The 14321-nt window shown below is 41.3% G+C and overlaps 1 protein-coding gene across 4 annotated transcripts in view; it reads right to left on the minus strand.

Annotated features, from left to right (window-relative positions):
- GADL1 (glutamate decarboxylase like 1) overlaps positions 1 to 14321 on the minus strand; it is a 464941-nt gene that overhangs the window by 275853 nt on the left and 174767 nt on the right. For all 4 annotated transcript variants that reach the window (XM_073630286.1, XM_073630284.1, XM_073630287.1 and 1 more), the window contains exon 4: positions 1898 to 1988. In XM_073630286.1, the coding sequence (XP_073486387.1) occupies positions 1898 to 1988 (91 nt within the window). The remainder of the gene's footprint in view (positions 1 to 1897; positions 1989 to 14321) is intronic.

A 14321-nucleotide genomic window follows, 5' to 3' on the forward strand; every position in this document is an offset into this window, starting at 1 on the left:
CGGTTTAATGGGGCAAGAAAATATTTCAAGGGTTCCTTTCAATTTATTGCAGGCACACTGTGAGAATGTTTGTGAGAATGATCACAGAGTTCAGGCATGCACCAGGGGATTGGACAGTGAACTCCTAAAGGATAGCTTTAGGAGTGAACATACAGTATCTCACAAAAGTGAGTACACTCCTCACATTTTTGTAAATATTTTATTATATCTTTTCATATGACAACACTGAAGAAATTACACTTTTCTACAATGTAAAGTAGTGAGTGTACAGCTTGTATAACAGTGTAAATTTGCTGTCCCCTCAAAATAACTCAACACACAGCCATTAATGTCTAAACTGCTGGCAACAAAAGTGAGTACACTCCAAAGTGAAAATGTCCAAACTGGGCCCAAAGTGTCAATATTTTGTGCAGTCACCATTATTTTCCAGCACTGCCTTAACCCTCTTGGCCATGGTGTTTGACCAGAGCTTCACAGGTTGCCACTGGAGTACTCTTACACTTCTCCATGATGACATTACAGAGCTGGTGGTTGTTAGAGACCTTGCGCTCCTCCACCTTCTGCTTGATGATGCCCCACAGATGTTTAGCAGGGTTTAGGTTTGGAGACATGTTTGGCCAGTTCATTACCTTTACCCTCAGCTTCTTTAGTAAGGCAGTGGTGGTCTTGGAGGTGTGTTTGGGGTCGTTATCATGTTGGAATACTGTCCTGTGGCCCAGTCTCCAAAGGAAGGGGATCATGCTCTGCTTCAGTATGTCACAGCACATGTTGGCATTCATGGTTCCCTCAATGAACTGTAGCTCCTCAGTGCCAGCAGCACTCATACAGCCTCAGACAATGACACTCCCACCACCATACTTGACTATAGGCAAGACACACTTGCAGGCTTTCTTGTGCATCATCTTTAGAAGTGGCTTCCTGCTGGGACGACAGCCATGCAGACCAGTTTGATGCAGTGTGCAGCGTATGGTCTGAACACTGACAGGCTGACCTCCCACCCCTTCAACCTCTGCAGCAATGCTGGCAGCACTCATAGGTCTATTTCCCCAAGACAACCTCTGGATATGATGCTAAGCACATGAACTCAACTCCTTTGGTCGACCATAGCGAGGCCTGTTTTGAGTGAAACCTGTCCTGTTAAACCGCTGTATGGTCTGTGCCACCCTGCTGCAGCTCAGTTTCGGGGTCTTGGCAATCTTCTTATAGCTTAGGCCATCTTTATGTAGAGCAACAATTCTTTTTTTTGGATCCTCCGAGAGTTCTTTGCCATGAGGTGCTATGTTGAAATTCCAGTGACCAGTATGAGAGAGTGAGAGTGATAACAATAAATTTAACACCCCTGCTCCCCATTCACACCTGAGACCTTGTAACACTAACGAGTCACATGACACCAGGGAGGGAAAATGGCTAATTGGGCCCAATTTGGACATTTTCATTTAGGGGTCCACTCACTTTTGTTGCCAGCGGTTTAGACATTAATGGCTGTGTGCTGAGTTATTTTGAGGGAACAGCAAATTTACACTGTTATTTCAAGCTGTACACTCACTACTTTACATTGTAGCAAAGTGTCATTTCTTCAGTGTTGTCACATGAAAAGATATAATAACATATTTACAAAAATGTGAGGAGTGTACTCACTTTCGTGAGATACTGATTTACCAGATGACTAGTAAAGTGAATGTCAACGGATCTTAGCAAATAGGGTAAAGCTATGTTCACCTCAATCATCCAATCGTGTGCTAACAAAAATCTTGTTTTTTTTTCATTTTCCTTGCACGAGATTGGACTTCATTCAATAAACTAAGTGAACATTCTCTTTGCTAAGTGAACACATACTACTTCTTAATGAGTCAGCCCTGACTTCAGTGTGTTTGCTAATAAATGAAATACAACTTACACACTTGGGTTCAAAGCTTCTGTAATAAACCTTGCTGCCAGGGCGTAATGATCCATTCCAGCGTACAATTGATTAAAAAATCTTGGATGACCTTGGAAAAAAGCACATATGTATGATTACCCAGTGAGCCAGACATATTATCTATACATAACATTGTGATAAAGAAATCTCCAGCAATTGCGAATTTAAAGACATATCAGGTTTAGGAGTAGAGAATGTTTACTTATCCTGTTAAATAAAGGAACGTTTTTACTTGGATTAACAAGTCATGTGCAAGCAAAATGCTGTTTCTCTTTTATTTATTTCACTTGCATGTGATTGGATATTCAGACTGAACACAGCTTAATTTTTAAAAACATTAACATTCACTTTGTTAAGTGAACCTTCTGTACTCCTTTAGTAAAGTATCTCAGTCACATTGTTTTTGTGTTTTTTGCACACATTAATCCTTTTAAGCCTGAAGATTATTTTAAAGCCGCCAAATAGTATATATTTTCTAAAAGCAGAGTCCCTGAAGAATAATATGGTAGTAGTTCCATTTTTTTGCCACATATTAGCTCAACAGTTTATCAAATGCAAATTTTCATTAAGAAATGCACTAAAATTGATTTTAGTGCAAACAAATGCAAATATTACCCAATTTTTGGTAATATATAAAAAGATGTTGCTAGAGTTAATTGATGTTAAGACTTAAAAAATGTCAAGACATAAAACTGCATGTGCCCCTGAAAAGGTAAGAAACTACGGTGCCGAAAATTTTCCATAGACAAGGATTTAAAAGCTCTTAAAGCTTATCAGCTTAGGGTTAACCATGGATAATGGCCCTAGAATTATTTATCTCCCTCTGCTGTTTGCAGTGATATATAACATGTGTAGCACAATCAACAATTTTCACAAGTTGGATCACCCAACATGTGTGCTTACATACTGTATGAATGTATGTATATGAGGCTAGTCAAAATTTTTGTATTGATTTTTTAAGTGCATGGGAGAATTTTTTATTTTTTTTTAAAGCAGTAGTAAATTCGGCTTTTTCACTTGTACCTATAAGTAAGCGTATAACAAGGCTTACTTGTAGGTACTGTGGTCTGCGAATATCTCCTAAACTTGTGCCATTCAGGAGATATTCATAGTTGTAGTAGCTGATGACATCACCAACACATGGGCAGTGCATTCTGCATTGAGGGTCATGATTCCAATGCACATGAGTAAAAGTGAAGTCACCGCAGTCCGGCCATTTAGACTTGGAGAAGATAGAAGCGCTGGCAATGGTGACAATGCACGATTGGAGGGCTTTCTTTAAAAGGTAAGTCTGCACTAATGCACTGCTATGCAGTGCATACTATCCTGGCATTAACCTGCAGAATTTACTACCGCATTACCTTTATTGCTGTCACATGGGGACCACTCATAATGTGATAGCATTCTTATAGTGACAGGCTCCCTTTAATGAATATTCAGGGGTCTATTAGACTTCTGATGTCTCCTGTGCACTCCACAAAGCTAATGGAATGCTGATTGTGCTCCATTAGCTTCCTTTCTAGCCACGGACCAGGGAAAGTGACATAAAAAACAGAAGTGACAAAATCTTTATTGCTTCCATGTTCTTACTAGCTAGTTCACTGGCCTCCCACCCCTCTCTACCCAGTAACCCCTTGTGGGTACCAGGCCAGCAGGTGGGATAGCAGAGTCTAGGAAACACAGTGAGGAACACGGATTTCAGGTGTGAAAGCAATCCGGGGGCTATACAGTTTGCTTCCATCTGAAAGCTTACAGTCGGCTTGTGACATTTACATTGTGCATATATCCCCTCCATGCTCCTGACATATGACATACTTTGGTGGCAGCAAAATGCTAAAACCAGTCATCACATATTTCTGTTATCACAGTGTACCTTTAAATCTGACCACAAGTATTACAATCTGTTTGTAATCTATTTATACCGAATTCACCCATGCTCAATGGAAAACTCTAAGCTGCTGTGTGTAACACAATAAGTGTTCCAATAATTTGCTCTTATAATACACAGCTCTCTTTAAACATTAACCAATTAAGGACCAGCCGCCGCAGTTGTACTACTGCAGGTTGGCTCTCCTGCGCGAATCGCTGAACATGTACGCCGGCTCTGCAGGCGCAGTTGTGGGCGGGCGCGCACTCGACGTCCGCCGGCGACCCGCGAACGCCTAGTACAGAGGCAGAATGGGGATCTGCTTTTGGAAACAAGGCAGATCCCCATTCTGACAGATGACATGACAGAGATCTACTGTTCCCAGTGATCGGGAACAGTGATCTCTGTCATGTCCCAGGCAGCCCATCCCCCTACAGTTAGAACACACCTAGGGAACACAGTTAACCCCTTCATCACCCCTCGTGTTAACCCCTTCCCTGCTAGTGTCATATTTACATTGATCAGTGCATTTTTATAGCACTGATCAATGTAATAATGTCACTGGTCCCAAAAAGTGTCATTTGGGGTCAGATTTGTCCGCCACAATGTCGCAGTCTCGCTAAAAATCGAAGTTCGCCTCCATTACCAGTAAAAACAATAAAAAAAAATAAAAGGCCCTAAATCTAACCTATAGTTTTTAGTTGTGATTTTTTTTACCAAAAATATGTAGAAGAATATATATCAGCCTAAACTGATGAATATTTTTTTTTTATATATATATTTTTTGGGGATATGTATTATAGCAAAAAATAAAACAATTTTTTTTTTTTTTCAAAATTCTAGCTCTTTGTTTGTTTATAGATCAAAAAATAAAAAATGCAGCGGTGATCAACTACCACCAAAGGAAAGCTCTATTTGTGGGAAAAAAACACGTCAATTTTGTTTGGGTACAGCGAAGCAGTGCCGTAACGCAAAAATGGCCTGGTCATTAAGAGGGTAAATTCTTACGGTGATTAAATGGTTAAAGTGCAATACCCATATTTCATCAAACAAGACAAGGAATTGGTCGCACACTGGAACTCCAAATTATCTCAATGTCATCTTTATTTTCAAAAAAGGGTCAGACAGATACAGGCAATGGTAGACGTTTCACAAGCGATAGCTTGGGTTGTGAGCTTGGGTTTTTTGACAATAAAGATGACATTGAGATAATTTGGAGTTCCAGTGTGTGACCAATTCCTTGTCTTGTTCGTCTTCCACGGTGGTGAGCCGAGGTCTGCACCTGTGATCCATCCTGCACCTGAGTTTTCCTGGAGCGGTGTACTTCTCTCTGTTCTTTGCTCCCATAGTTCATCACACATCACCGTGCAGTTACATATGATAAAATTGCAACATGTGACATAAATTGCATTCACTTAAGTGCTTCTCTGAATGTTCTTTATACTTAAAAGTGCCTTGTGCAAATAAAGTGCAACATAGTCCACAGTTTGGGAAAACAAGAGAGTGTGGGCAGACACCAAGACTTTATAGGCACAATAAGGATAATAGATCATTAAAAATATTATTTTTATTTAAAAAATATTGTGTTAAAAAAGGGAGAGGGAAGACAAGACATAAAAGGTAGGTATAGCATACACAGTTAACAGATTATGCACTCCATACACAATAAGTAGGTTGGTATAGAAAGGACAACGGAACTACAGAACCAACAAGAGAAAGACACAACTTATTGATCTATATAGTTACAATACATATCGTTGAACCAAACGTTATGTGATGGTGGCAATCAGATTCTGTATAAGCTCATAAGCTCGACATGTTAAGCGCTTTATGCGCTTCTTCAGGAGCACAGAGTAAGGAAACTGTAATGAATGATATAGTGTTGTCAGAATTTCCAAAACATTTTTATATGTATATATATATATAAATCACATATGAGACAAAAAGTAATAAATGGAGGCTGTTTAAAAGAAACATCAGGGGAGCATCATTCCCGCAATAGTCAGGCGGAGAAAAGGCAATGTGGGGACGAATGTAACATGGTACAAGTCTATAATAAGAAGATAGGAAGGGTAGGGAAATATGATATAGACTAGATAATGGGTATGATGGGGGGGGGGGGTAAGGGAGGAAGGGGGGGGGGAAGGAGAGAGGGGAGGGGAAAAAAGGAGGCAGGGGAAAGGGGGGGGGTAAGGGGGAGGGAACGGGGGGAAGGGGTAAGGGGGAAGGGAAAGGGGGAGAAGGAATGACAGTGGGGTGGGGGAGGGACAAAAGGGACGGGAAGGGATAGGGGGAAGAGAGGGGGGGAAAACGGGAGGGAGAGGGAAAACTAGGGGTGATAAGGAAAAAGAAGGAGGAAACAGAGGGAGAGGGAGAGGGGGGGGGGGGAGGGGGGGAAAAAAAGGGGGGGGGAGGGAAAGGAAGAGGAAAGGACGTATAGGGGGGGGGGAGGAACAGAGGGGGGGGGGCGGTTTTGTCGATTATCAGATAATATGAAAATAATATGTATTGTAATTCCCAGTATATCATATTAATTAGAGGTAGTCGACATATTAGGAGATATCTTATTCAGATAGAGATGCACTTACCCTAGTCAATGTAGTGACTGTACTTTAAATAAGGGGGGGAGATAAAAAGCAAAACCGCAGCAGTCTCCTTAGTAAATATTGGTAATTCCCAGCATTTTATTGGATAGAGCGGGGGGGAGAAAAAATGCTGTCGATCAAATAACAGCCTTGTAGATTTCATCAAGGTGTGTAGACGCTATAGTTCCATAAGAAGGTATGCGATACAACCCCCAATTTTGCTGAGTCTGTTAGATAGGTAAAGAGTTATAATATGAGACAGAGCCTGGGCTAAATTGAATTAGAAGGAGATGTTGGAAGTATAGGCTTACCTAGTCATAGAGCCTGTAAATCCTGAAGAACAGGAGTTGGTGGTGGAGCGTCAGACAACCATCTCACCACAGGTATTGATTTGTAAAGAGAGTACAGGGAGAGACGCCATTCAGGCGTCTCTTGTACACCCGCCCCGCCTGTAGTCAACCAATCGGGGTAGCCGACGTGACGTCATTCAGGCCGGCCGCTAGCGCGTACTGCGCATGTCCCAATCCCAGGCGCACAGCAACCAGCTGACAAGGCGTCGGGGAGAGAGACGGCAGTCGCGTCCAGGTATCCGAGCAACCAGACGGACCTGCTGCTAAAACTCCTCAACCCCTAAGCGGACCAAGCATCCAACCGTGCAGGGAGGGGAAGAGAAAGAGGCGGTGACGTCCCAGCATCCCAACCAATTAGGGATACAGGGAGGACCACCGCCAGGAACTCGTCCCTCAATGCCGGCCAATAGATGTCAGTCCACAGTGGGGAAAGGGAGGGAGGTGGAAAGTGCAGCCATGGCCACGTCATGGTGGCAGTCAAGGAATACCTACCGCGCCATCATCTACAGACATGAGTCATAGCAGATGTGGCGCTGGGCGGCCGCACATTGCCCCTGGTGGCCCCACTGGAGTAGTGCAGAAGGAGGATAAGCCCATAATGATAAAACAGCCTCCATATAATAAATCTGAATGTAGGATAAAAATAAAGATAAACATCAGAAATTTTGTATACACATAGATATGGGTATAACGAAGCCGGCAACAAAGGATCATAACAACAATTGAGTAAAGGGGAAAAAAAGAAAAGAAAAAAAGAAAATATATCAATAGCAATATCAAGGTATGGAAAATGAAAATGCATTAAATTTAAGTTGGTACTTATAGAGGGTGTACAAATTGATGAACATTGGTACTTATAGAGAGTGTACAAGTTGATAAACATTATCCAGGTATGCATACGGGGACATGTACAGAATTCTGGGTCAGCCAAGGCCAGTGGATGGGGTTCTATGGTAATCTAATTTCAGTTAATAGGTAGAGGCAGCTTGATATACATATAAATTTTCGATATGCTTAAGTTGAATATATTTAAATTTAAAGGAATGGTTTGTATGACTGGGCCTCATTGATCTCAGGGGGGAGGGTAGCCCCCAAGCGCTCAATCCATAGCGTTTCTTGTTGGCATACTGTTTTATCCCATTCACCCCCCCTAGGGTCCGGTGGAATGACTGTTAGTGCAATAAATGAAACAAGGGAGGTATTAAATTTATGATAGAGATCAAGGTGCCTGCTGACTGCTGTCACCATTTTCCCTTCACTAGAATAATAGACATGATCCCTAATTCTGCAGCGTAGATGTCTAATAGTCTTCCCTACATAGAAAGCGCCGCATTGACACAACATTAAGTATACCACTCCTTTTGTATCACAGTCTGCATAAAATTTGGGTGTAAATTTTTCTCCATTTGGTAGTGGTATACTTAATGTTGTGTCAATGCGGCGCTTTCTATGTAGGGAAGACTATTAGACATCTACGCTGCCCCTTCCCCCCGTTCCCTCCCCCTCCCCCCCCCCCTTTCCCCTGCCTCCTTTTTTCCCCTCCCCTCTCTCCTCCCCCCCCCTTCCTCCCTTCCCCCCCCCCCCATCATACCCATTATCTAGTCTATATCATATTTCCCTACCCTTCCTATCTTCTTATTATAGACTTGTACCATGTTACATTCGTCCCCACATTGCCTTTTCTCCGCCTGACTATTGCGGGAATGATGCTCCCCTGATGTTTCTTTTAAACAGCCTCCATTTATTACTTTTTGTCTCATATGTGATTTATATATATATATACATATAAAAATGTTTTGGAAATTCTGACAACACTATATCATTCATTACAGTTTCCTTACTCTGTGCTCCTGAAGAAGCGCATAAAGCGCGTAACATGTCGAGCTTATGAGCTTATACAGAATCTGATTGCCACCATCACATAACGTTTGGTTCAACGATATGTATTGTAACTATATAGATCAATAAGTTGTGTCTTTCTCTTGTTGGTTCTGTAGTTCCGTTGTCCTTTCTATACCAACCTACTTATTGTGTATGGAGTGCATAATCTGTTAACTGTGTATGCTATACCTACCTTTTATGTCTTGTCTTCCCTCTCCCTTTTTTAACACAATATTTTTGAAATAAAAATAATATTTTTAATGATCTATTATCCTTATTGTGCCTATAAAGTCTTGGTGTCTGCCCACACTCTCTTGTTTTCCCAAACTAATTGATATTAGACGTGGCACGTGTGACCTACTCCGTATCCGCATGACCACTATGTGATGATACGTTCATAATCTATTTAATAGTCCACAGTTTATCCTCAGTACGTTACTCCACCAATGTGTCTCCACCACCACTCAGGAGAACTCACCAGAAAACCACAACCCTCCCCAAGTAGAGTATATTAATATGTGCTTTATTCCCTCAGTGAATCAATTATCCAGGAACTGAACCAGTTTTTCCTTTAACAGATTCTCCAGGATCATCATTAAAAAGCCAGAAAAGAGCTCAAATAGTGTAAAACCTTTTATTATAAAAAAAAAATGCACCTCAACATACAACAGTATATGCGCTTACATTCTGCCATGCACCTGGGTTCAATTGCTATATTGCATTACAGCCCCGGCTCCACCATCCCTAGTATGAGAGCGGCCGTCCGGGTGTATCTTACCACTTATGTGTGTGCTCAGCGGAATGACGGTGGAGTTCATTTGAATGCAATTTATGTCACATATTGCACTTTATTATATGTAACTGCACTGTGATGAGTGATGAAACATGGGTATTGCACTTTAATGTTTAAAGAGCACTGTGTATTATAAGAGTAATCTGATTGTACAATCTCCTTTAGATCCGCCAACAGCTATGTAGTGCATTGGCCTGCACAACTAAACAGAATAATGTAAATCAGATTGTAGCACCCTCTACCTTAGGTAGGATGTGCTCTAGGTAGTGGTTTTGTTTTTTACAGTCAGTGCAGGTAAATTTAGGCAGGCCTAGCAGTGAGCTAGGCCTGTTTGTTTTGATCTGGGGGCTGGGTAGTGGTTCTGAGAGTAGCAGCAGGTGACTGACATGCACTTCATCTCTCTGGCGCCTCCTCTGTTTCTAGAGGGTTCTGGAAAAGAGGCAGGGCAGAGGATTGTAGTGGCATGGAGTGTATCTGGGAGCCCTGACCAATCCCCAACTAGGATTGGCAGTGGGCAGGCCTCCTATATATAATTATGGTCAGCCTGCCATGGGAGGAGTTGTCGGGTGGAAGAACTAGTGATGGAGTGTTAGGCTGTCGTGGCCCTGTGGGGAGCCCCCTTTCTGGGGGGTGGGTGAATCTGGGTCTGCAGCTCGGGAGCTGGAAAGGAACCCCTTCATGCAAAAGCTATCTTGGGGTGTCCTGAACAGGAGCAGGAAGGGGACAGCGGGGAGCATTGCCTGGCAAGTCACTAGGAGGGATCTATTCCGGAGTTGGTGAGTGATAGGCACAGTGTGGAGATCTGGGAGAGACATGCCAGGATTGGATGTGAAGCCAGAGGGAGCGACTGTGATGTCGTTGGTGTTAGAGTCAAGTTGCTGCAGCCTGGAGGGTTGGCGGGACTTGCACAGGACTTACTGGGACCAGTAGTCCACCAAGATTCAGTTAGCACAAAATTACTTCTTTTTCATCGCTATTGGCTGCTGCACCAAAGGGGCCTGCAGACCCCTTCCAGAAACTGGCGGCTATTGAACAGTTGGGACTTATTAAGAGTGAGGCCTAACCATGTGCTATCTGTGACAGGAATCTATGATTGCGCAGTAGAGAAAGTGGAGTTGACTCAAGTGATGTGCTGGAGGAGTAAGAAGCTTTAGAGACTGCCAATACAGATCTAAAATCGTTTGTTCATTTCCAAGTTCAATCCTCTAAAAAAAACAACAAAAACAAGCTGAAGGACTGTTCATTGTCTGACAAAGTGTGTCTGGAAGTTAATACCTGGCCAAGCAGGGTGACGTGTGGAACTACTACGCTCAACGACCCCAGAGGGGCACCGCTACAAGATGTATTGTGTTTTACATGATTGCTGTTTCATGCATTTTGTAATAAAAATGTATATATAGATTTGTAGGTATATTATTTTAGTAGCTACGGTATCTGCATCATACAGTGATCATTATCACTGCTGAACAGTTTCTACAAGGAAAATTATTATAGGCTAAGCCACAGAGGAAGTGTGCTGCTTTCCAGAATGAATATAACCAATTTTGCTGCATGCCTGTTCCACTAATGTGTATGTTCAGAGCTGTCCATAGGCTTTCTTGAGATAAAACTATAATAGAACGTTATAGAACTATCATGTTACACATGAATTTATGTTGTTTGCCTTTTATTAATTGTCAGGTACCTAGGAAATGCTCTATGTACACTATTTAGTTCCGCCCTTCATTCTTTAGCATTCAATCATCACATGTACTGTAGACTGCAGGAGCTAGACACACTCTGATGTTAATCTGTTATAATCTGCACAAACTTTTGATTAAAGCTTTTACAATCTGCAAGATGTCATTTGGATCAAGTCACTGTCTGCCAAGCGGCTGATACTATAAGGCTCCATTCATACCTGAGCGTACTGGAATCCCTGGCAGAATCGCGTGAACAATTTCGGAATCACAATTTTGCTGTGAATGTCGAGCGACAAAGTACGCTAGAATTGCAGCAAAAAATCGCACCGCCAAACACGTCTGGCTCTGTGCCATAATTTGGTACTTGAGCTTCTTTAGAGTGTTTTTGGAGTGGAGGAAGGCCCATTCTAATGAATGGTGTTGTTCTAAAACCGCAAAAACACACAAAAAAGCTAAAAAAACCACGGTGCAGCAGGTGTCGCTGCAGTACACTTAGGTGTGAATGGAGCCTAAGTGAAGCTATCTCACCACGACTGAATCAGTTATAGAGATTACACTTTCAGTGCTTAGATTGCAGAAACAGAACAGATCATATATTATATACTTTATTGTGCAGTTTTTTTACACATTACAACAACATTACACATTATTTTAAAGTGGGAGTAAACTCCCATGCATGAAGTGTACCTATAGGTAAGCCTATAATAAGGCTTACCTATCGGTACTGTAAATATCTCCTAAACGTACACCGTTCCTTTAGAGTTCTGTGCCATAAAGGGCGGCTGGCACGCATGCATGTGCGGTAGTGACGTTATCGCGGCTCCGACCACTCACACATACGAAGTTCGCAAACCCAGAAGAAAGACCGGGTGAAGATGGAAGCCATGTCAGTGGTGATAGCTCGCCATTGGAGGACTTCATTCTAAGGTAAGATTCACATAATGTGCTATTATGAGATGCATACTAGCACATTATAACTTTGCCTTGCAGGTTAAAAAAAAAATGCGTTTTACTACTGCTTTAGCAGATAAAAATTTGTTCTATATGCTTTCCATAGCATATCTGGGTACAGTATTTCATACCAAAAAAAATAAAGAAATCCCACAGGCATTTTCTAAATATCCATATATATGATTTACCACCTTGATTAATCTAAAATTGTTGGCTTGTTTTTGAAGTTTCCCAAGCTCCGAGTCATTTCCATTCATCCTACTTGGTGATTTGCTTTGATGCTAAGCTCAAGGGGAAGCTGTGATGTTTTGAGGGAAACTACTGAAGCAGGGAAGGGTGGAAATGATTTCCAGTGACACTACGCTCCTGATTCAAGCAAGGGGGAGAGTGATAGTCTCAGGAATAATGAATTGCTGAGCCTGGGATTGAGACTCAGGGTCATTTCCAGGGATACTGTAAAATATGCCAACGTGTGGCATAGTAGTGATATTTGCAGGGAAAGGCAAATAGAGAAATGCATATAAAAAGTTTACTGTAGGACTAGGGATAGGAGCAGTGACTTCCAACGTTGGGTGAGAGTGTTAGTGTTATTGGGGACACTATTAAGTCAGGGAAGGGGGATACACATTTCCAGTTATAACAAGCTGCCCAGACTAAGATCCCCATCAGTGGAATACTATACCAGCAGTGTATAGTATTATTTTTTTCTCTTTCTTTTTATTAGTCAACCCATTAGGACACATTTCCTACTATATCACTTTCACACTTACATAATAGATCATAGACTGTATGTGTAAACAGCTATAAAAGTACAACTTAATTTTTAGTGAATAAGAATGAACAGGACCACAGTGCACATGCACAATAGGCACAGGACCCTGCCGGGATTTTTTTTTTTTTGTAAAGAAAAGGTAAGTATGTTAGTATCTGGTTTATACAAACGGGAGAGGGGTTATATTTGAAGGAAAACTGTAATGGTTTTGCTCAATTTTATTTTTTGTTAAGATTGCAGTCTATAAACTGTTCATATTCTCTTTCACTAATTTTATAACATCTTAATTTTACAAATAAACATTTAATACAAGTTTTTTCTTCTCTTTGGAGATTATGCTTAGCTTTCTAATTATAAAGCCCGACAAAAGCTCTGCACTTGTTAATTGCCCCAGCAGATGGGAGATATGGAGGGTGTTTACCAATTCAGATATGCTTGCATGCCTAAATTGGGATCTTGTAAGCAAAGTCACAGAAAAGGCTTTTAGGAGCCCAATAGTAAACCAGCTTTCTGAAACCTTTTCTGATTTTTTTTTTTTCATAGCGCAAAAAATAAAAATGCAGTGTTGATCAAATACCACCAAAAGAAAGCTATATTTGTGGAAAAAAAACAACACAAATTTCATTTAGGTACAGCATTGCGTGACTGTGCAATTGTCAGTTAAAATAACAGTGTCGTATTACAAAAAATGGCCTGGTCATGAAGGGGAGTAAACCTCTCAGAGGGCAAGTGGTTTTTAAAGCAGAAATGAAAGGCAAAAGTTTGTGTGTGTGTGTGTGTGTGTGTGTGTGTGTGTGTGTGTGTGTATTTATATATACTAGAAGGCCAGTATGCTGGCCTGAATTTATGGGAGGAGCCCAGGGGGTATTTAAGCTGACCACTTCCCCTTCCTCTTTGTCAGTTCCAGTGCACGATACCCTCCCTGCCATTCACCTTTTTACAGCACTTCTCAGCAAATTCTCCTCCACAATCATCCATTACTTATCTTGGGTATGGCCCCTTTTCTTGCCATACCTACCAGATGACCAAAAACCACACCTCAGGTCTATTTATGTTGTGAGTCTTCTTGCGTGTTTATGTGATCCACATTTGTCTCGGTCTTAGGGCCATGACCATAAATATATATTATATATATATATATATATTTTTTTTTTCATTTTTTTCAGCAACAGGTCTGCTGTTAAGAGCACCTGCATTTTGTAGGATTCCCTTTTAATACTTATGCTTTGGTTGTGCTCCTAAATTGAATCATGTACTGCTCAGTTCGCTGTTTGACTAACAATTGTGATTAGTAAAAGGTATGCCAGAATAAATGTCAGAAATCTAAGATTGAGATTTGGCAAAGTGTACATAAATACCCATTATGTTCTTGAGTATTTTAAAATAGCTGCTTAAGATTCACATGATTAAAAGTATTCAGATATAAACACGGGCTGTTTCCAATTAACCTTGTCATGAAAAAAGCTATGCTTCTTAAATTAACTTTCATCTACATCACTCAGACTGTCCACAAAGGAGTCAG

Source organism: Aquarana catesbeiana, linkage group LG05, assembly GCF_042186555.1.
Source record: "Aquarana catesbeiana isolate 2022-GZ linkage group LG05, ASM4218655v1, whole genome shotgun sequence".
NCBI lineage: Eukaryota > Metazoa > Chordata > Amphibia > Anura > Ranidae > Aquarana > Aquarana catesbeiana.